This window comes from Embiotoca jacksoni, unplaced genomic scaffold (assembly GCF_022577435.1).
Source record: "Embiotoca jacksoni isolate LCO1_2020_lvr unplaced genomic scaffold, fEmbJac1.0.p SCAF_19, whole genome shotgun sequence".
NCBI lineage: Eukaryota > Metazoa > Chordata > Actinopteri > Embiotocidae > Embiotoca > Embiotoca jacksoni.
The window spans coordinates 5,057,248-5,079,429 of NW_027185329.1; the positions used below are offsets into that span (position 1 = coordinate 5,057,248).

Below are 22,182 nucleotides of genomic sequence, written 5' to 3' on the forward strand. Positions count from 1 at the left end.
ACGGTTAAAGGTGGAGCTGTTTGTCCTTCACACACATGTCTGAGGGTGCGCACACATTTTCGCACGCGATTACATGTACTGTAGGTATATCATTGCTTGGTACGCGTGCGCGCGTGTGTGTGTGTGTGTGTGTGTGTGTGTGTGTGTGTGTGTGTGTGTGTGTGTGTGTGTGTGTGTGTGTGTGTGTGTTGGTGTCACCCTGATAGCTGGCAGGTTGTGGGAGGGGCTTTCTATCATCTCAGCTGAGCCATATGCTCTCTTAATTTCACTGCCTCAATAATCACCGCCATTACTCATCTGCATACACACGCACACGCGTACACATTTTCCCACAAAAACTTGGTGATACGCTCGGGGGCTTGTGACAGAGTAAGGACGAATGAAGTCATTTTTCATCATGAACTCTATGTACACAAGCACACACATTTTCTTTAAATGGCTTGCAACAAGTGCAGCTGTACAGGTAGGTGGGGTGTACTCTATATACAATTCTTCATGTCTGTGTGCAGATATTTAAATCTCCATCCACATTTCATTCCACTAACATTTACTTAGCTAGTTATGCTGGCTCTTAGAGAGACAACTGACCAATCAGAGTCTACTTGGTTGGTTTAGTATATTGTATTGATGTTATTTACCTTAATTTATGAGGACCTGTTTCTTTTCAGCTCAGTGTGAGAGTCTCTGCTGCGTTTTGCAGGCGCGTTGCAGGTCGCAGTTTCTTTCCTCTGACCTCTGTGTGTTTTCACTGACCTCTGCTGCCCTGACACAGTGAAGCAGACACAGTTGAAGCAGAGCAAGGGGACATAAATAAATACAAAAAAATGCTGAAATGGATCGCTAAATATACTATACGGCTGTCAATATATGTATGTAAAGCACTGCGTATTGTTCGTAGCTTCAGTGAGCTACTAGGAATCGGGTAACAAAATACTTGTGGCGTTGGAGTCTCCTGCTTTAAACTCAGGAGCTACCAAGTTACACAGATGAAAAATAGCAACACAAAAAAAAAAAACCTCCCAAACCAACATACTCCTTTAAACTTTGTCACAATATTAACTGCTTCTTGCAACTTGTTGTTTCTTTGCTCTGTTTAATCCTAATGACATGACTGATCACACCTCCTACTCCGGCATCCTACTCTCCAGCGAAGAAGCTCTTCCTCTGATAAGGTGCATTTTTTAAAGTGCGTACGCCTGATTTGCTCTCACCACGATAATGTGGTTTTCCAGGCTAATTCCTAGTGATTAGCATGCTACGGGTCGACGACTTGTTAACTTCTCCCCATGATGGAGATGTCTGTTGCAAACAATAGTACGGCCAATTAAAGATGCAATCTGCTCACTGGTCTTGGACTCATCTGTCTCTGTCTCATTCTTCACTGCAGCCTGTAGCCTCTCCCCTCCAAACGGTTCATCCCAGTTTCAAGGAAGATTTTTAACTAAAAATAAGGACATAGTGAAGCCTACCAATAGCCTGTACGAGTACATATTAGTAAAGTTAAATATCAGAGTAATTACATTAATATATTTGCGCGTACTGCGTCAGTATAGGATAAGAAAAAAGTATCATATTGTTTACTTTTGACAAACAGTGAAATAGAATAGAAGATGTAACACGGGGAAAAAGCTGTCATTTTTGTGTAAAATATCATTTTTGTCTCGGAGTTTTCATATCCACAATTCAGTTCCTAAATAAAGAGTTGCATCAATAACATGAAGGACTTCGTCTCCGTCCCTCATTTCAATTTGACCCTGAGGGAGAGACAGGTGTTGCATCTGTGTTTCAAACAAGAGAAGCCTCGGATTATCCACCACGGTAACACCACCACCGACCCCTCCCACTAAGATGAAGACGTCTGCTCTGGCAAACAGCAACACAGTCAATTAACAACACAATCTGCTTCCAAGTCCCAGTCTCATCCATCTCCACCTTACCCGCACGCTTCAGCTACCTCGCCAGCGTCCTCGCGCTCCTCCCATTCCTACTTCTCCTCTCCACTCCTGTGCACCGTGCTAACGTGACGGCAGGATGTAAATTGGGACATTGCTTTTCTCAACCTTTTAACAAGGGTGATTTGTATTGTCTTGTTTCATAGCCCCCACGAAGTGAAGACGATAATGTCTCAACGTGTGTCAGTGGTAAAGCAGCTGAGGGAGGAAGGGAAGGGAAAAACAGGAACGTGGACAGAGGAGCGAGTAGAAAAGAGAAAAAATAAAATAAAATACAAGAGAGGCGGGGCAGAGTGACAAAAACAAAGCAAGAGGCGAGTTGTTTTGTGTGCTGCTGATAGATAAAGACAGACTCATTCTCCCTGGGAGATGCTGCTCGGTGGGAGGGCTGAGGTTGTTACAGAGGTGTCACGTTTGGGTGTCCCACACACCCAAATAGAAAATACCGGTTCCCCACCGAATACTAAGGCACACAACGTACACTCTCAAACCTCTCTTCACAAGAAAAAGAAGCCAGAATCAAAAGTAACAGATCCGTCGTCTTCTGCCTTTCCAAATTTATTTGATATTTTATTTTATCCAGATTGCTTTTCTTCTCTACCATCCACCAGTGCTTACATCAACAAGGCCAGTGACTCATCGGAGCAGGTGACTCTCATCGACTCGCTCCACTCCCCCGAGGGCCTGGCTGTCGACTGGGTCCACAAGAACATCTACTGGACCGACTCAGGCAACAAGAGCATCTCTGTCGCCACGGGTGACGGCAGAAAGAGAAAAGTGCTGATAACCACTGAGCTGAGCGAGCCGCGGGCCATCGCAGTGGATCCACATCGAGGGTGAGTCGGGGAAGTTTGAAGGTGGAGGGAGTAATGGGCAAAGAATGAGAAGATGGCAAAGGAGTTAAGTGAAAAGGCAGTGAGGAGGGTGTTATTATAGAGAACAGACATTTGGTCTAGAAGTTGGCCTAAAACATTTTACGACACCATAGCAACTCTATTTGTAGTGCCGGATCCGTCTTTTAGATTAAGCAGTTTAACAATTATGCGGAGGTACGATTATGACTTTTTGTAATCTCATTCTACCTTTTTCTCCTCTTTGTCTCGGGTGTATTGAGTTTCCCCAAAGGACTCTTTCCACTGTGCTATAAAACTAGAATAGCATGAAATACATGCAAATGAAGCCGGGCTTCTCACGGACACACACACACACACACACACACACACACACACACACACACTCAGAAGTGGTCCAAGTTTCTGGTACCTGCTGTTTTGCAGTGTCTACTTTCCTTTAGGCCTGTTTCACGAGTAAAACTTTATCATTTTTAAGAGAAAATGATATGGAACCATAGACAGATGGAAACATTGCACGAGAGACGACAGTGGACTCACTCAGATACTTCTTCTGTTGTACTTTCAGTCATATTCGCTGCTCCTGGGAAAGGACTTTAATGTTTGACACATAATTGGTTGTTGGTTATTTAACTTGTCGGTGTATCTTTCCACAGGTTCATGTACTGGTCAGACTGGGGAAGTCAGGCCAAGATCGAGAAGGCTGGGATGAATGGAGTGGACCGACAAGTTCTGGTGTCTGAACACATCGAGTGGCCCAATGGAATCACTCTAGGTAAAGAAAACATGCCATTTTGAACATGCAAGGCTCAAAGAAGAAGGCAGAGAAAATTACAAGATGATACACAGGCAGAAAAATCCATCAGCTCTGAAAGTAGTTCTAATGTAAAAATGCTTTCAGGGAGAAAGAAAAGGGTGGCCGGAGCAAATTTAATACAAAGAACCAGAGGACAACAGAGATAGATAGATAGATGGAAGGAAACAAAGAGAGAGAAACAGCAAGAGTTGAGAGACAAGAAAATAGTCTAGGGGTGCAACCCAAGTAGCTCGTATTGTTATAGCTCAGTTTGTGTCTGGCTCTCATCAATCAAAGCAGCAAGTATGGGCCTCCGAATTAATAAACCAGACGCTCTGTGCTGTCGATGCCTCCCATCATCCCCTTCAACTCCCTCCTCAGCACCAAGTAATTTCTCTCAGCTGCCCTTGCCTGAGGAGAAATGGAAGCACACAGTTGCCACACTCTGTGGAATTGAGGTGTCGCTGCATCTCTATGAAAACAAATTATTTTTTAGAATAAGGCGAATGATGGAGTAGGCCTAAGTTGCTGTGGGAGAAGGGGTGAATTATTTTCCCTTGGTCATTGATTTCATACGGAGTAGGTGACTGACTGAGTCAGATGACATGAATGAAAATTCAAAACCAAAATGTGGTTTCTCTGTTTCTATTTGCTATTACAATGGTAATGCTGTTCCTTTTTCGGTTTAACCCTTCTGACCTGCTTTTACTGATATTTTTTTAGATTTCCATTATTTTCCCAATTTAAAAAGTTGTCTGTTTTTTTGAGCAAAAAAAAATCTAATTTAGCCACTGCTGGCCAAGAAAACACTTTTTTTTCAGCTAAGATTTGTTCACTTCAATTGATGGTTAATGGTTGAACTGGTTGGCAAATGCAGATGAGTTAACCATAAAAGAGGAGGTTTTTCTTTTTATCGAATTGAGACGCTAAGTTAATGTTAATATTCTCCTATTTGTTTTTTAGGTTTCGGGGTTTTTTTTATTTTGTAAAAATGTACTAAGTGGAAGGTTGGTTAAAAAAAGATACATTAGAAAACATATACAATTCCTTATTCATGCACACTCTGTGCTTACACTGCTTAATTTGTAAGTGTAATGTTAGAAGCGAGTAAAAGGAAAGTCACCTTAGGATTATATCCTTTGCTGTCAAATTCACTGCATTCTGTAAACTTTCAAGTAAACCACAACGTCACTTTGCGCCTTATAGCAAGGACACAGAAATGTTGCAGGCCTTATGTAAATGGTCTTGGGGCCGATACATAGAGGATTATAGAATTGTAAAACATCAAAGTGTTCCTTTAAAATAGGTCCAGCAGGACTAATGAATTTGCTCAAGGGCACATATATTTTCCCCTGCAAAGAAGTCAAGCGGCAATATTACAATCACATCTGTGTTTTCTCAGAGCAGGGCCTCAGCCGTCATGTCAAATAAGATTGATGGTGTAGTTGCTGGGCCATTACATTCAGATACCTCTCACCCTAGGCCTTTTCTGTGCAACTGACCTTTCTCTCTCCATTCACCTCCCTCTCCCTCCTTCTTTTTTCCTTTCCCCGTTGGTTTTGTTCTCTCTCTTTCCCCTGACATCTTCTCAGACTTGTCCAACAGACGTCTCTACTGGGTGGACTCCAAGCTGCACCTGCTGTCCAGTGTGGATCTGAATGGAGACAACCGCAAAGTGCTGCTGTCCTCCCATCACCACCTGGGACATCCCTTTGCCCTCACAGTCTTTGAGGTACAGGAAAGAGTTGAGATTAAAACTCTCAAGGAGTCAGTCCAGCCAATGATATTGCCAAGCTTTGGTCTGGTGTGTTATTACAAGCAGCAACATACCTTTACCTTCAGGCACCTGTGTTACAGACGTTTACGTGACCACTCACTGGTACGTGAACAACGATTTCACCATTGACCTGAAACTTGAGCATAGAGCACATGTCAAATTTTGTGTCATCCTCGGGAAACTGGTAAAAGAGACATTTGAAATGCTTCAGAAAGCCTACAGCAATGACATAATGAGGTGCTTTGAGTGACACTGGTGTTTCAGAGGGGCTGAATGTCACTGTCCAAGATCGAAAAATGCAGGTCAGGTCAGTAGTGCAGCCAAGTGGGTTTTTTTTTTTCACATTCGCAGGGTTGTGCACTGTGAATTTGTCCAATGTGGTCAGAATGTCAACATTGAGCTCTACAGCGATGTTCTGAGGTGTCTGAGGGAAAACATTCGGTACAAACAAGCTGAATTGTGGGATAATGTCACCTGCTACAACATAATCATTGCTCCCTAATCACCTGGATTGGTTCCCTTTGGGTTCTTTCTGTTGCCCAAAAATTTGACACAAAATTTGTTGTGCGCTCTCTGCTCAAGTTTCAGGTCTATGGTGAAATCGCAAATGTGCACGTACCACTGGTCACAAAAACATGTATAACTTAGGTGCTGATATTGATCAAGCAACGTAACTTAGAATACTCAGTCAGAGTTCACTGCTTCCCCCTGGTCCATGTGCATTACTTTGCTGCGCTGTGTTCGTGCACAACAGGACGTTTCTGAACTTTGTGATTGCAGCTCTTATACCACTAGGGTTTTGCCTTATAAATATGTAACCATAATCTTAATTCAAGAAAAAAATCAAACAAATGATTGAAATTCATTTCAAACCAGCTCGCTTAAATACAGCTAAACTAAATCATTTAAAAGAAACTGAGAGAAAAATCATCCTGAAATGCACTGTGTACACATACTGTATGTATACTGCATATGCACAGTGAGTTTTATTTATCTTTCCTTTCTGGGACTTGGCATTGATTTCCTAGCAGTGTTTATGGAAGATCTCTACCTGAAAGGCAAACAAGATGCAAAATGTCCTTGTTTGACCTCCAAAGGATACTGCAGATACACAGAGAAAATCAGGTCTGTGCTGACGTATCTCTGCCTCGTGGGTGTTCACGCTCATATCTTGTTGATTTCCATCATGGCTGTGTATTTCTAGACTTCTTGTGAGCCAGATTCAAGCAGTGGGATGAGTTTTTCGCTTCTCTCTTATGTTATTTTTAAATTTGACATATTTGGCTAACTTCCTCGTCAGAAATGGGGGACCAGAAATCCTGAAAGTAATAACACTTGTGAGTTCTTGATGAATGTATAGGGCATTGCTTGTTGCTGTAACAAGCACATACTGGTGTTTTTAGAGTACACTTGGGAATGGGTGGTAAGAGAAGTGTGACATCTTAAGAAGTAGGGGAAGTCAAGGGAGGAACATTTATTGATTGAAGAGAAATGGAGATGTTTTAAAAGTATAGCAGCAGGACAAACCCCGAGAAGGAATTATAGTTTAGCCTTTGACGAGTGTAGTCACAGTAGAGTACGGCAATCGATACAACTAATTTGGCTGTATTTATTGAGGAGGGAGTGAGTCAGTCTGTTCGAGCTGATCAAGTGTAGATGGTGTGGAAGGTGGGAAACAGAACCGGAGGAGAGGAGGGAATGAAGGTGGAGAGAGCAGGAGGTGAAATGTGAGCAGTAAGTAGTGCTTTCTCTCCAGGCCTCTCTCTGCTGCACACGCTGTGATGATGAGAAGCAAAGTGAGGAAGGGACATCCATCATGTCCAGCTGAGAACGTGTGTGTGTGTGTGTGTGTGTGTGTGTGTGTGTGTGTGTGTGTGTGTGTGTGTGTGTGTGTGTGTGTGTGTGTGTGTGTGTGTGTGTGTGTGTGAGAAAACCAATGTCTTGGGCAGCAGCGAAAGTTCAACCCTGGAGATTAATAGCCAGCTCTTCTGGTCTTTGTTCTGTTCTGGTTATGATACAGACCAAATTAAAAAAAAAAAAAAAAAAAAAACCTTTTAGCAGAGCGGGAGGTTGTCCTGGTCCCAACGGACCGATAACGGGAGGTTTGTTACTTTGGAGTTGCCTGGTTCAAGTTGTGAAGTGAAACTCTAAACTAGTTTCTTTCTTGATTTAATTAATTTGGGGTACAAGAGCTTCAGGAGGCTTCTGAATATAAACCGAAACACATTGCAGTCAGTGGTTAGGAGGTCTGGGATGAGCCCTACTACAATATCAGAAGGCGTGCTCGAAAAATAATGTCACGCACAGTTTGATATTTGATACAGTCATATCTGTGGAAAGTGGTGTTTCATCGACTGCTCAGGACATTAAGAAGAAAAGCCTGAATCCAATATTTTGTATCAGACGGGGTTCAGTGTGTTTGGCATGGAGTTTGCCAGGACCACACAGTGGACTGCACTGCATAGTGCCGACTGTGAAGTATTGAGGTGGAAGTGTGCTGATCTGGTGGTTGCATGAGTACAAAAGGTGTAGAGGTAATTACATTTATAAATGGCACTAGATTACAGTGAATGAACAGAAGTAGAAACTCTGACTTGCCCAACTTTGCGCCCCTGACTTGAATCCAACAGAATGACTTAGGAGTATTTTAAAGTGGACGGTAGAGCAACAAAACTCCATCTAGAAAAGAGCTGCTGACAAAATGTATATGTAAAGAAAGGTAGAACATCTCTCCATAAATACACGGTGTGAAACGTGTGTGTCATGCATATCCAGGAGGACTGAGGAGTCAGTTGTCGGAAATATAGGTAGACGTACATGCATGGAAAAATACAAGCATGGAGTCTCACTCTTGTAGGATGTAGTCATTTTTGTCACAGTTGGTTCTTAAATATTGGGGTTTCATGATAGTTTAATTAACCAAACATTATTTTTTTTCACATTATTAGGCTTTATTCTTTCAGTGATTACAGACCCTCATATTTCTGAGTGATGTACTGATACTGATGTACGGATGTTTGTCATCACTGCAGAGGAAAGACACAGAGCTTCTGTAGCCAAGTCTGAACACACCTCCAGTTCACAAACAAAACAAAAAAACACACATTCAGACCCCCGCCAGTCGGTGTCCACCTCCAGCCTCCACACCAAGCACTGAGGAAGTAGATCGCAGAGCCATGCAGAGAATAAGCTTTTCTCTTTCTCTCGCTTTAGTATCATTGTATTACTTTTTTTTTATCCACTCTTTGTCTGACTGGAGGGATCAAAAAAGACGAGATGGGTTTGGGAAGAAGTAGAAGAGAGGGAGTGACTGAAAGAAATAGACGCTAGAAATGAATATGTTAGAAAGAAAGGAAATAATATACTTGGTCTTTTGCCATTAACTTAACACTGTGGGGGAACTTTAACAGGTTTTAAAGGCTTCGCTCTAACACAAGGAAAATTATATGAGAATGGATGGTAATATTGGTAGAGGCTAGAGCAGTTGTAACCACAGCTTAATTATACAATCAAGACATACCTGTCCACACTTGCAGCCCAAAGTAAGAAGACTAAACAACTGTTTCGGTAAAAACCGTGTGAGAACAATACAAATATTTTGTTGCAACCTATTGCAGATTAACAGAAAATGTCTCGTAACATCATTTGTTTCCAGATGTTACCCCAAGCCCATATTAATTTTTCATAACTTGGGTTGACAAAAAAGAATACAAATCAAACACACTGAGGATCAAAGGCTTCACAAGTTGAGTGGCTTGGCTTTCGTTTTATGGTGTCCTGACGTGACATCTAAGTATGCAGGAGGCAACTCAATCTCATCAGGCAGAAGTGTCAGTCTGACTGCCCAACATTTGTTCTTCTGGGACAGAATCATGATCAAATCATCAAGGGCTGCTTTCCCCTTGACCCTAAAACGACTCCACATCCATTTGAATGTACTCCACCCTCCCCACCCCCGAGAGGCAGCGCTCCTGACTGATGTGATGCAGAGCTGCCATGTGTTCGGGAGAGCTCGGGTGAGAGCTTGTGTATAAGTTCTGGCCTATCCCTCAACACATGAAAGATTCGCCTTGATCCTACAATGAAGTGCACTTCCCTCCCCGCACCTGCATCGCTGTTTGAAGCCTTCAAGGTCAGAGAAAGTGACAAATGCAGAGATTGACAGTAGAGAAACTAACAGAAAAACAGTGGAAGGGATTGACAGAGATCAAGAAAGACATCCACAGAGAGAGAAAGTGAAAAGGAGAGATGGAATAATAGATTTGAGTGTTGTTTTAGCAGCATGGCGGATATTTGTCTTTCACTGTTTCGGCTCTACTGTCTTATGAGTAAAGGTTATCTGAATCTGAGTGAGGGGGAGATGGAGCGATAGAGAGCTCACTGAAAGATTGAAAAGGAGAAGGTGAGAGAAAGGTTAAGTCCACCGATAATCCAGCACAAATGGAAAGCAAGGCTTTGACTGAACCACACACACACACATGCGCGCGGAAACCCATACCTACTTACGTACACACACCCTACAAATCTGTGGTTGAACCACTACAGATCCTTGAATTGAAAGAGACAACAAGACACTGCCTAAGTGTAATGAAACAAATTATTATAGGAGTCTCCATGACACACACATTTTCCTTTAACCTTCCTATGATGCTCGTGCCTCAGTGTTTTCTCCTGCTATAATTGTACGTGTTTTGCTTAATTGCTGTGTGCCTGCGTAGACAGAGGAGCCTGCGGTTGCCGTGGAAACCAAGTGTCGTGACCACTTGTGCTGTGTATCCCTGTTTTCCTGTAGTATAAATAAAGATAATTAAGAGGAGGTGTTAGATAAAAAGAAGAGAAATCGGGAAAGTGCCGCAAAAAAGATGAAAGATGAGAGAATGATCTTGCAGCTATAAGCCGTCCCTTTATGACACTTTATTTCAGAGTAATTTATATTATATTTGAATGCAACTTTTACAACACTGAAACTGTAAGGTGTAACGATATCTACCACGCCAGTGATGGATGTCATGGCTCTACTTTTGCCAAAGCTGTTTCTGCCAGATTATTCAGATAAATACATCTACAGCAGATTTCCCATACCAACTGCGGCACATACTGTATGTCCTCCATAAGAGCTTATGTTATTGTGCCCGATATGGGTCTTGTGGTATAGGTACGGTCCATTTTAGGTCACTAAACTCCTTGCTCAGGGTTACGGTTTTGGCTTCAAACACGTTGTACATCCAGATAAAAGACACTTCTTCCTGCTTTTGAACCGAGCAGAAAGAGAAGTTAGAGAGTCAGCGGAATAAAGGCTTTTACAACAAACGACCGGGTGGATGTTTTTCTCAAGAGGAGACTCGTACCTGAAACTATGTTTTTACTGTAAAAGCATCCTTTTTATCCACTGAGCACTGAGATGTTATTTAAGCGTAAACTATATCTAAGAGATGCCAAACCTCTTCTTTCCTTTTAGATCCGTTAGATTAATTAGGATGGCTAAAAATACAAGCGGCAAACATGCCGCCACCACTTTCTTCATTAGTTGAAATGAAAAACACGGTATCGGTGTTTTAAGGCCGTGTATGACTGTTATTTCACCAGAGAAATGTTTTGTTTTCATCAATACAATCTTCACTCGCTCACGTCGCTGTGTCAATATACTCATTCCATTTAGACTTTTCACGGCAGAGAGAGGGGTACTAAATTTTGACAATATTGCGAAAGGCATTATTTCCTCAGCAGTCACTGTGCTGGATGATGAACAAGTCACAGGATACATTTAAATAGCACATTTCACATCACAATAGAATTTATTCGGCCTGTTTAAAACCGCCTTTAGCCTAACCTAACCTCCATAAATAATGTTTTAAATGGAGCCTTCAAATCTGTTAATTATCCTATGCCTTCAGTTTAAAAAATTCAATCAAAGTTACCTCAGGCATAAAACATCTAAAAACTCTCCTGTCAAGTAAATCCTCAAACCCAAATATAATCAAATGTTGTCAATTATGAAACTGATGAGCAGAGATTTGGACTTCCACTATGACCGAGGTAAACTAGAGAAACTATTTTATACTTAAAGTGACCCAAACAGCAATAAGATAACAAAAATGGTACCTCTAAGTGAATGTAACTTTAATGCAACATTCATTGTTAGGATGAGCACATTTTACTGCAACAAACAGCAGTGTGTGTGTGTGGTTTTTTTTTATCACCAAAAAACATCCACTGCAGTATTTCCCGGCGGAGTTTGCTTTGTTTACCACATTAACAAATGAAATGCAATTTATTATAATTTAATGAATTACAGTTGTATGCAGATGATGTTAAACGTTCTCTTGGGATTTTGTAGATGTAAAGCAGGCAACATGTGGGTCTGAATTACAACCAAAACATGATTGGACGTGAGGAAGCTGTACTATATTTGGCTGCAGATACAATTTTGAAAGATCTTTTTTTTTCTTTCTTTTTTTTATAAAGCTCGTCATTTATCCGTATTATTTTGTTTCTGAATGAAGGAGCGTCAATGACTAGCATTTATTTACGAATTGTTTTAAACCGTCTGTCCCTCTTTTTAACCCAGGATCGCATATACTGGACAGACGTGGAGGACGAAGCGATATACAGCGCCAACCGACTGACGGGACATGACGTGGCAAAGGTAGCAGAGCACCTCAACAACCCCCTGGACCTGGTGGTGTTCCATGAGCAGAGGCAGCCCAAGGGTAAGACAGAAAATCAACTAACACGATACAACAGAGACTATTTTGGGGTGCTTTTTTTTTTTTGGATGATGACTCAGTTATTCCCGGGGCAGTACCGGAGAAGACGAAGCAGCCGCGGCACCCAGATTAATCGGACAGATTCTGTGAAAACACCCGAGTGTTTGCTCAGCGTTGGTCAGCATACTGAGGGTCTATATTTACACCCAAACAACAACATATTTCCTCTGGTCTCCATATATACCCGAGGATGCACATTAGTAAAAGTGTCTGACACGATAAACGACTCACCTGATGTGTGTGATTAGACTGATAGTTGTGCCGGGCATGTCAAATGATGTGTTGATTATTTTTCCCAGGATGGATTCATTTCCAAGACGGGTTGTGCGTGCTAGTTAACGCCTCTGCATGTGTACCTTGGCTTGTTTGATAGTGTGTGCCAGCGATTTGTTTGTGCGAGTCTGTGTTTTCAAGCTTTGTTTTCTCTCCTCACTCGGCGCTCAAAGCAGTCTTGTCTGTGTGCCAGTAGGGAGCTAATTGCATTCTCTCATTAATAAATCAAGAGTTCTGTTCAAAATGATATCACAGAATTGAACATGTTCTCTCCAAAATGCCAACAAAGGCAAGATACAAAACAATCAGGCCTAAGTAGGCTAAATGGGGACGTTGCTGGATGAACTCTAGCTGCCCTGTGAGGATACTCGTAGCGCTAATAAAATGAAATATTTCCGTAAAATGTGACCTTGACTGATGCAATTTGCAAGGTCAACCTGCTTTCTTCCTTTTCTTATCTAAATGTATCTTCATCTCTCTTGCTTTTCATATTTTTTACATAATCTTTCAACTAATGTGTACAATATGTTCCACCTAAAGGCAAATATCCTCTCCAATGATTCCTTGATATAATACACCTCCACACATAAAAAAAAAAATCTCCAACAGCTCAAGGTAAACAATGTTGTTGTTTTTTTTGTTTTTTTGGACACAATTCCTCAAAAGAGCCTCTCTTCCGATCCTCACTTTGTTGTCTTTTTTATTATTTATCTGTTTATTTGTTTTGTTCCATTCCGGCTCTTTTTTGAAGCCTCGTTTCCATATTTCAGTTCTTATTCTCGACCAAGACACAAAAAGAAAGAAAGTGGAGCTTTTGAAACTTTAAAACATAGTTTTGCAGTCCTTTTTCTATCTTCTGCTTCCTTTTCCTTTACTTTCTATTCTTATCTCCCTCCTTCTCATCTTTCATTTATTTTTCTATTGACTCTCCTTATCTCCTTTTTTTTTTTTAACTCTCCTCCTCTGTTGTCATCCTTATTTCTTCCCCCCTAGTATATCATTTTAAACGTATTGTCACAGTATGTCATGGCGTTTCAGAAACTTGCTTTTTCCCACAACGGGAAAGAGTTTAATTTCTTCTGAAAGCATATGTGAGACATTTGGAGCTTTGAAGAATTTAACTTAGACAGCTGTTCTTACTACACACTCGTAATGCCGAGATACTGTACATGAGGTATAATGTATTCCCAGCTTATTAAAATCTCCCTGTGTGCGGTGAGTGATGTTGCCTCCACTCCTGACAGCTGATAATTCCTCTAATGTGCTGCTCTCTAAAACTACATCACAAATCAGGAGGCAGAATCGACCGCGACCTGACCTAAATTCTGCTGCTTCCCCCACATGACAAGAGGAGAAATATTTTTCCATGAGTCTGTGTCTCGGGTTGAGAAATTACATGTAAATTTTTCATTTGGGTGAAGAGATTAAAAAAAAGCAGAGTTGAGACATCCCTGCATTAACCTAAGCATCACTGAAGTAGACCAGAACTTACCCTGTGGCATAAATACAAATATGTGAATCTAGCATCTATTTGATGTTGTTTTGCTGCTTGGTATACAATAAGGTTTACAGTTATAATAAGTAGTGAAGGCCTTGAAAATGTTCCAGACCCTTTGCTCTGATTCGGTGTTTCGAAGGCTTTGTTCGGACTGCAGGCAAGTTGGATTTGCTTCTTGAATCAGATCTTTAGGACAGACTGTCCACACTGTTCTCGTATTTGGAGTCTCCAGACATCACCAACCTATCTGCAGCGCTGCTCTCGTAACGAAGCATGGGCATCTCCGCAGGTGACGCAGCTTTCCAACACGCCAGCTGCTGACACGGAAGACTGTTGGTCTCGTTGTCCTCCAAAGCGCCAAAATCCACCAAAATCTCCGCTCCTTGGAAGCGCTCTGCTCGTGGTAGCATAGATTCTGCTCATTCTGTCACTCTGAAAATGACGTAGTGTCGTGTTGCGAGTGATGCAGGAAATCGGATCTCAGCCAGACCAGACCGAGACATATCTGTAGAAATCCGATTGGAATCACATTTCATGTGTTATTTTTGCTGTCCAGACCTCCAAAAATCAATCTGGATCCAAACTGGATTTGATAAAAAGAAAAAATATTTAAAAACGGATTTGTGCTGGTAGTCAGAACAAGGCTTAAAACTGCGGTCCAGTCCAGGTCTCAATATTATTTTCCTCTCAGCTTTTCCAGTCTAAAGTCCATTTCTGTCAAAACATGTGCTCATCACCCTGGTGCTGACATGGCTCTTCAATTTTCTGCAAGTTTGTAGAAACCACTAAAATGCTGAGAATGAATGATTGTCAAAATTGAGGGGCTTATAAATCATGGTTTCCAATACCGTTTTTAAGGAAAATACATGGAAAGGCTTTGGAGTTTAATTTGTTTGTTTTGGAAGGCAAAATATACTAAACCTTTTTTTAATCCTCCTTTTATTTCTGTTTGTGTCCCCCTAAGCCCCTGACACCTGCAATATGGGCAGTCTTCCCAACGGCGGCTGCGAGTACCTCTGTCTGAAGGCCCCTCAGATCACAGACCACTCCCCCAGGTACACCTGCGCCTGTCCTGATGGCATGGAGCTCGGTCCAGACATGAGGCGCTGCGTTCTCGGTAAGTCGGTCACATTCTGAACCGATAAATCACTCTGTCCAGAGACGCACCTAATTAAAGAAATTGTGCTGACAAATGTCACATGAGATCCACATTGCTGTAATCACAGTGACATGATGGAGAGCCAGGCTGTACGGATATTAAACTGGTCGGGGCGTTCACTCTCTCCGCCTCATAATTAAGTATTTATGCAATCCTATAAATAAATGTTCAGCTTTAAACTATTCAGTATATTGAGCATTTACAATCTTGTACAGGGATGGTCGAGGGAAATATTTCCCATACAACTGCAGGCTGACGGAAAAACTGCATTTATACCAAATTTCTTTGTAGGTTTTAGTGCTAGAGTTGAAGCTTCTGTTATTCCCATCTCGATGCCCAGCTCAAAGTCTAACATTTGAGGAGATCGACTGAACAATTTTTTTAAATTGACAGTAATATAGATACAGAAAATGCTAAATTAGAAATATTTGGAGATAAAATCACAAGAATATTCAATTTCATTCTTGCTAGTGGCGATTTTGTCCGTCCTTACTTAAGCCATTTTATTCATACTCAATCATATCTGTCTCAAATCATAACAAAATAGTACAAAATACTCTTGCCAGTATCAGCGCTAAACTGTAAAATATAGAAATCGAACTGTATTGATTGTGATGGACTGAAAAGCAAACTCCTTGAGAGAATCTGAAACCTTTCGTTTACTGTAACACCATCATTGGAAGTGGGTCAGGGGTTCCGCCTGTGTTCCCAACACACCTCCATTATTTTTCTGACCCTATTTCACCACTCAGCTTGTCCTCAGCCTCCGTAGAGACAAGACATTTGTTAAGCTGTTACCCTTAATGGACACACTATGTTTTTTTTACACCGCACTGTTTGTAAGGGTGAGGCAAAAGGAGCTGACACACAGAAAACTAAGACGGAGATGATGATGATGATGTATGTAGGCCTCCATTCAAAGAATCCTTCCGAGAGAGGGAACATGAGCATGGAGCGCACAAACACATTCACAGAGAGACTACATTTACACGACAACTTTTGGACTTGGCAAATCGAATAAAGATATTTCTGCTGAGCACTTACTTATGATGATAAAAGGATATTACGGTCCCCTTGCTCACTGCTTCATTTCTGTCTATTTTGGAGCAAACTGTCAGTTTTGCAGGCCTGAAGAAGAAATCTTTGTGACCCTCAATCGAATCCTCTTTTATAGTCATTCAGTTTTCTAAGAACGCAAACAGAAAATGATGTCAGTAGTAGTGCATGCATTTTCATATATGCAGTATTGATACACAAAAAAGTGATGAGAAACAGAGTTGGAGGTGACGAAATGCTGTACTTTAGATCCAGTTTGAAGCCATATGTAATATATTATGATTCCATAACGCCTTTTTTTTTCTCAAAAGTTAATGATTTGGGACCTAAAAAAAAATGGTTCTGTGGTTGAAGAATTTGCAGCATGTGTGGAAAATCATCAAAGCAAAGTTTATTACTTAGCGTACATTGCCATATTATGATTTGCTGATATCACAAAAAGTTTGTTGTCATCGGTTTTCCATTTCACTGCATGCTGATGGATACCACAGAAATGTTTCAAGTGAAAACACTCATCGTGACACGTGAAAATCTGTCAAGCTGTATTGATTTTTGTCCTTCCTCTCTCGTACAGTTCGACCCAGGACGACCACTACAGCTGCCCCCCCCACCACCACCACCACAACAACTCCCACCACAACTCCAACCACAACTCCCACCACAAGCACCGCTACAGCCAGCACCACCGCTGCCGCCGCCACCACCACCGCGTCCACATCCTCCACCATCTCAACTCCCACCACCACCACCACCACAGCCTCAAGCACCACCACCTTCACCACCACCACCACCACCTCTGCTGCCACCACACAAAGACCTACAACCAGGCGCGTCACCACACAGGCGCCTCCTCAGACTTCCAGGAGCAGCAGAAGTACGCAGCATTCTCGGACGCCCGCTGCCACCAGCACAGAGACCACCAGCGTGAGCAGCACGAGTCAGACGTCCACGTCCACACACACACCCCTGTTGGGCCCCGTGGCCCCCAACAGCATTCAGAGGGAGAGCAACGCCAACCTCTCCCACAGAGGTAAGGATCACGGTGAGCATAGGACTGTGAATGTGTGCGAAGTGAGCGTACGGTGTGTGTTTTCTTCTGCGTGTAGGGCTCCACTGCCCATCACTGCCGCTACCACCTTGCCATCAAAGCAGCAGTGAACTGAAAGCCATCACTTACATCCCTCCTTCCTCTGGCTTCTCCTCCCCTCCACCTCTCTGTCTAGCCACCGCACGACCTCGTCTTCCCCTTTTCTTTTCGCTTGCACACAGCACACACGGTGTATCTCTCGGTCTGCTGTTGGTCCCTCATGACCGGCGTCTAACAGAGGTGTCAGAGCTAACAAACGACAGTACCCTCCATCCACGCCTTCCGCCTCTCATCACTCATCCTCACTTTCTGACAGCTTCTCTCACTCTTTTTGTCTTTCTCCTCTTCATCTCTCTCTCTCTCTCTCTCTCTCTCTCTCCATCTCTCTCTCTCTCTCTCTCCCCCTCTCTCTCTCCCCTCTCCTTACTTTCCCTCACTGGAAAAACTGGTAACATTCTCACAGCAAATCAAGATTTACAGGCGCACGAGGAAAAAAATACCATTTTACAGCCCAGACAAACAATGACAGCAGAATATAACAGCAGTAACAACGCTTCTGCGAAGCCACGCTAAGACTTAAATTGTATTTGGAAGCAAACAAGAATCCTCGATGGCACCACAAAGCAAAACTGATAAACCGCTGTGCTGCACACCACATGATTTTTTTTTTTAGAAATCACTGTTTTCAGAGATTAAGAATAGATGGCTGTAACTGTCAAACTGCAGAGGCAGCTTTATGTCTTTTTTTCCTTTTAACAGAAGAAAGATTGCAAAAAGGATCCAAATAAGTTGCCTTCTTAGTACCGACTCTTAAGATTATTATTTACAAGTTGTTGTTTTTCTAACGCGTCTTAAAATGAATTTGGCCCTTGTTCAAATTCCTCCGCCTTTTCAGACCAAAGAGGCAGACAAACAGTAAAAAAGTGGCAAACTTAAACACTTTACACATCTTTAGATAATGTATTTATTTAAATGAAGCAGCCGGCTGGTCACTAGAGAGAAAAGATGGAATAGAAAAAGGTAGAAAGGAGATCTGCACGTGAGAAAGACAGCGAACTGCTGCAGTATGTGAACTTTTTAACACTTGATTTTACATTATGGCATTTAGACGTTTTTTGTTATATTGAGAAACCAGGAGAGCAAGTGTTGAGGCTGAAAAGGCAATACAGAGTGCGAGGAGGAGGAAAAGATGAAGAATTGGAGACAAAGCGAGGACAGGGAAATGTATGAGGCGAAGAGTGCGGAGTAAAACTAAGCGTCGTTAAATGAAACGGTACAGTGAGAGACAATAAAGAGGCCACAGAGGAAGAGGAGTGAACTGAGATCAAAACAGAACATGACAGTCCAACGCTTGAACTGGGAGGATGGGATCTGAAAAATGACATGATGTTGGGAGGGGGAAAAAAAATTGCGTTTACAAGGATATGAAACGACAGGATGGAAAATAGGCATGAAAGAAAGTGATTTTGTGGGAAAGAAAGGAAAAATGCCGGCCGCACCACTTTTGGGGGTTCTGGGTTTTCCCAGAGTTACTAAGAAGCGAGAGCATGTTTCCTCCCGTCTCTGAAGTTGTCAGCCTTCCTCACCACACCACTAGTGCTCCAGATGAGAGGTGGAGCAGACACGGATGAGAAAATGGGGCATGAACAAGACGTGTCTCCAAACCCACGGGCCATGTGTTGTAATTTTCAACTCAGTGCACACTGTCAAGTTTGCCGGCATCAGCTGTTACACTTGTGCAGCGCTGGGGTTGGCGTGGTGGAGCGGGGAAGACTTTCAGGGGAAAAAAGAAAAAGATGAAAAATAAACACAGCTGGTTCCCAGAGCTCATCTCTGCTCTTATGCTGTATATTTCAAACTTCTCTCTCGGTGTCAGTAATTATTCATGAGCCTTTTAGCAACGACATGCTGTCTTACTGTTGAAGGACAGGTTCACAATTTTTTTATGTCCATCTTCAAATGACAGTCGAGTCCCATATGAACACTGACACACGCTTTTGTTGTTGTTGTTTTCATCCCTGACCGAAATAGATTCCTTGCGTTCCCATATGATCCAACATACGCAGTCCTCGTCTGTCCAAAAATGTTTTAGAATGTTTATCTTAAGGTAATATGAGGCTTATATTGTGTAAAGTTATAGTTCTCCCATCGTCTTCAGATAAACATACTTTTCCCTCCACATTACTGACATTGGAAGCATGTTAAAAAGAGATCTTTTAAATAATCAGTATGTACAAGAGGAGTATTTTCTTTTTCTATTTGATTTAGTCTTAACTAGACACTTTAATTCAATTTGATTTACTGTATAGAACAGATAACATACAAATTATAATAGTTACTATGAATCGACCCTGCTGTCACAAAGAAAGCTTAATGAGATCCTTCTTACCTTTTTCCATAACACGGCCATTTTTTGCACACCTGCTCTTGCTCTCTTTCTCTCTTTATTTGATGTACAGTGTTTTGCTCAGCAGATCTGCAATTCTACTTTTGATCTGTCTGTCTGTCTGTCTGTAGTTATACTCAAATCTAAATGTATAGAAAAATAAATGGGGATTTCTTTTTTTTTATGTTGTAGCCGAAAACAGCTAATTCTTATTGAAATTAAAATCCCTCCAGCAATAATCTTAATGAAGTCTTAATGAAATAGAGACTTTTCTTTCTCACTTCCCCGCTCGCTCCCTCTGCCCTCACTTTCCAAAACTGCCCCTTTCATCACAGCCTCTTCAATAACATTCTATGAATCCGCCTTTTTGAGTCTTAGGACCCATTGGACGTCGCTCACACTTTGAAAAAGAAGCCAAATTCACTTCTGCTGACTCAGGACTTGCAGGCTTTGCTGCTCAATACGAAGTCACCTCACCTTCTGTGGCTCTTTCTCTATGGCACTGTCTCTATGTGTGTGTGTGCGTGTGTGTGTGTGCGTGTGCGTGTGCGTGCGTGCATGCGTGCTTTTATCGGCAGTTTATTCCTCTATATGATTGCAATTATGAGAAATAATGTGTCTTAATTGTATGTCTCGTCCATCACATGACTTCTGTGCCTATTTGCCATGCACAGAAGTGCAGTCTCTTTTTAGAATGAGCCAATCACTATGCAGGGCCAGCACTGTGATCTTTTCTGTTAATCTTTCTTACTAGACTTCATTATAGCCATCTGATCACACTTTGCCTAATGGCTGGCCTGCTGCTAATAGGCGGGCTGGGAGCAGGATTGATGTCAACGCTATACACCGACCTGTTTTGGGTGAGAGTTGAAAGGGAGCTGGCACACAAAGCGTGTTTAGAGTTAAATGTGTCCGATATTGCTTTGTGGCACAATATGAAAACACGGTGTAAAACAGAAAGACTCGCAGCGAAGGACCACGTGTTCATGCTCAAGGTCAGGTGGAGTCTTCCAGCATGTTTTAAACCTCCGGCGAACTGAATGATGTTTGTACAAATTCTGATGTATTACTTTCTGGAATTGCATTTGTCTCCTAACATATTAAAACGCATCTCATTGCATTTTTATGGCACCCTGATATGATTCATCCGCATTTCATTTACACATACTGTTAAAAAAAAAAAAAAAAAAAGTCTGTAGTGCAAACTGGAATCAAATGGATTCTCTGCCCTTATATTATGTAAATATGTCTTTGATGCTCCTCTGGTGCAGCAAACTTTGAGGCGTTTTGAGGGAAGAGAGAGTTCTGAAAAAAACTTTTTTCTTCGTTTGATTATTTTCTTCTTCTCTTTCTTTCCTTCTCTTCATCTCAGCTGCGAGTGATCACTACCTGATAGGTAACAATATCACAGTAGCGGTTCTGGGGATAGTCATTCCTATTGGTGAGTACTCTTGGCGTCCTCACCGTGTTGTCTTTGCTTTCTGCCTGCCTGCTTCTCCCTCCTTGCTCCTCCATCTCTGCTTGTTGCTTGCATGGTGTGTGTGTGTGTGTGTGTGTGTGTGTGTGTGTGTGTGTGCGTGTGTGGGGGGGGTATTCTTTGTCTGTGCATTCATGTATTTGCGTGTGTGGGTGTGTGCGCGGTTTGAAGAGTGTTAGTTCTCGCACTTGAGCTGATTAAATCTAAAAATGTTCTCATTTTAATAATAATTTGTATCTTTTCACTGGGTAAGCGCGGTATCAGGCACAGCAGTGAGGTTTGAGCTTAAAATAATGTTTTGGCAATTGAGAAACTGTATCGAGCTATGATGTTATCCAACAATAACCCTCCTGCCCTACGGTTAGAAAAGTCATTATATGGAAGCAAGCTCGTCAGTCAGCGAATGGCCGGGCATTCTTTAATGTGCACCATTATGTCGTTATTAATGAGATTTGAGCAAATAGGAAATTCAATTCGTGTTTTGTCATCACACTTGACCAGCTGTTATAACATTAAGCTCCGGCTCCCACTGTGGTCATATCGTATGCTCGTAGTGCAATCAATCTGGTGCTCTGACCTACTTCTCTGACCGAGTGAACTGATAGCTGGTTACACACTGTCTGGAATTGTTTGGTTTTTTTGGACATGAGAAAATATCGACGGGCTGAAAGAGGGATTAATGAGATAAAGTTGCGGTTTGGCGTGGTAAATGTAGGACCTGGGTAGTAACATTGTCGTCTCTTTAGGGTTTAAAAAAAAGCACCATGAAGCCGCCATACTACCATACATACTAATATAGGCACACAGAGAGAATTCAAGTTCTTACAATCAAACCAGCTTAGTAAAGTTAATCTATTCTATTAGCTCCGATTAAAATGAAAATCTAATTTTATGGAAATATTTAATTCTTTCATGCCCAACCTCACTGAGAAATCAGCTGAATGTGCAAATGACCTTATAGTGGCAGCACATGCTGCTAATTGAGATCTCTTTCATCCCAAATATTTAATAGTTTGATCAATTATGGAAGCTTTAAAACATTGTAAGGCAGTTTTCTTTCTCTTTTCATTCTCAACAGTTGAGATATCAGCTCATTAAAACAA

General features: G+C 41.8%; 1 protein-coding gene across 7 annotated transcripts in view; it reads left to right on the plus strand.

Annotated features, from left to right (window-relative positions):
• The window catches only part of lrp8 (low density lipoprotein receptor-related protein 8, apolipoprotein e receptor), a 167,087-nt gene that overhangs the window by 134,339 nt on the left and 10,566 nt on the right, over window positions 1–22,182 (plus strand). For 4 of the 7 annotated variants that reach the window (XM_069153122.1, XM_069153125.1, XM_069153127.1 and 1 more), the window contains exons 11-17: window positions 2,564–2,788; window positions 3,460–3,578; window positions 5,192–5,331; window positions 11,945–12,086; window positions 14,879–15,031; window positions 16,704–17,171; window positions 20,975–21,043. In XM_069153122.1, coding sequence (XP_069009223.1) covers window positions 2,564–2,788; window positions 3,460–3,578; window positions 5,192–5,331; window positions 11,945–12,086; window positions 14,879–15,031; window positions 16,704–17,171; window positions 20,975–21,043 — 1,316 coding nt within the window. The remainder of the gene's footprint in view (window positions 1–2,563; window positions 2,789–3,459; window positions 3,579–5,191; window positions 5,332–11,944; window positions 12,087–14,878; window positions 15,032–16,703; window positions 17,172–20,974; window positions 21,044–22,182) is intronic. The other 3 variants (XM_069153123.1, XM_069153128.1, XM_069153126.1) reach the window with 1 other exon arrangement.